Source organism: Triticum aestivum, unplaced genomic scaffold (assembly GCF_018294505.1).
Source record: "Triticum aestivum cultivar Chinese Spring unplaced genomic scaffold, IWGSC CS RefSeq v2.1 scaffold46993, whole genome shotgun sequence".
Classification (NCBI taxonomy): Eukaryota; Viridiplantae; Streptophyta; class Magnoliopsida; order Poales; family Poaceae; genus Triticum; species Triticum aestivum.
Genome location: NW_025225736.1, coordinates 11,529 through 12,543, shown reverse-complemented (window position 1 = coordinate 12,543; position 1,015 = coordinate 11,529). Strand labels below are relative to the sequence as shown.

The window sequence follows — 1,015 nt, the reverse complement described above, 5'->3', positions numbered from 1 at the left end:
AATATATGCAACTAGAATTATCAAAGTATTTTCGGTTCAAAACATTAAAAGAAAAAAGAATTTTCATAAAGAAAATTTTTATTAGAAACTAAAATAACAAAAATATGTTTTTGAATATAATGATAAAACACAGTAATATTAAATAGCAGGAAAAAGAATCACTCAATAATTTATTTTTATAGTAAAGTTATTCAAAAACTAGTGATTCACACAAATTTTTAAAAAAATCAAATTTAAACTATTCGTGCACAATAAGGCGTAGTGCAAGTACATGCAAAGTTTTCGTGCCCTGATCTTTTTGAATAGTTTGGATTGCTTACCACATGTGTCTAGTGGTAAGTTTGGAGTCCGAATCAATAAAGTGAAGATGAGTGCACATGCATCATCTCTGGCTAACGCGCGTGTGGGGCTTCGAATGTTACTTAACACGCAAAGCCACACCCCAGACTGCATGCAGCCTTGTTTCTACAGCGTATCTACAGTATCACATGTATCGTGGCCGTAGAATATGACCGTGGACACGCAAAGGGGCATGCACCCTGGGCCGGGAGTATCATGGCACAGTATCACACTGTATCCACGGTATCACATGTATCATGGCACCTGGCTTGGTCGACTTTATGTTTTACGTAGCATTCCCTTTATCCTTTTTCTTTTGGCTTTGACAAGATGCGTGCATGCATGCACGACGCAAATAAGATGGAATGCCAACCCTTGAAACTAGCTACACTCTTGTTTCAGTGCCCTCAGTCCAGTACGTACCTCGAGTGATTGGAGCGGTAAAACACACACACACACACACACAGAGATCATATGTCTGATATCTGGAGCGTTGTGCGTTGGTGGGACGACTGGCAGCTGCGCATCCTGGTGCTGGGCAGCCTGGGCCTGCAGTGGTTCCTCCTGCTGGCCGCGCCCATGCGCAAGTACACCATCCCGCGCGTCATCCGGACGTGCATCTGGCTCGCCTACATATCCAGCGACGCGCTGGCCATCTACGCGCTCGCCACCCTCT

The 1,015-nt window shown here is 43.5% G+C and overlaps 1 protein-coding gene across 1 annotated transcript in view; it reads left to right on the top strand.

The window, feature by feature from the left end:
• The first annotated feature begins 813 nt into the window (after positions 1-813).
• LOC123172340 (uncharacterized) overlaps positions 814-1,015 on the top strand; it is a 2,443-nt gene continuing 2,241 nt past the window's right edge. Inside the window, exon 1 of the mRNA XM_044589330.1 lies at positions 814-1,015. This exon is cut by the window's right edge and continues 2,241 nt beyond it. Coding sequence (XP_044445265.1) covers positions 814-1,015 — 202 coding nt within the window.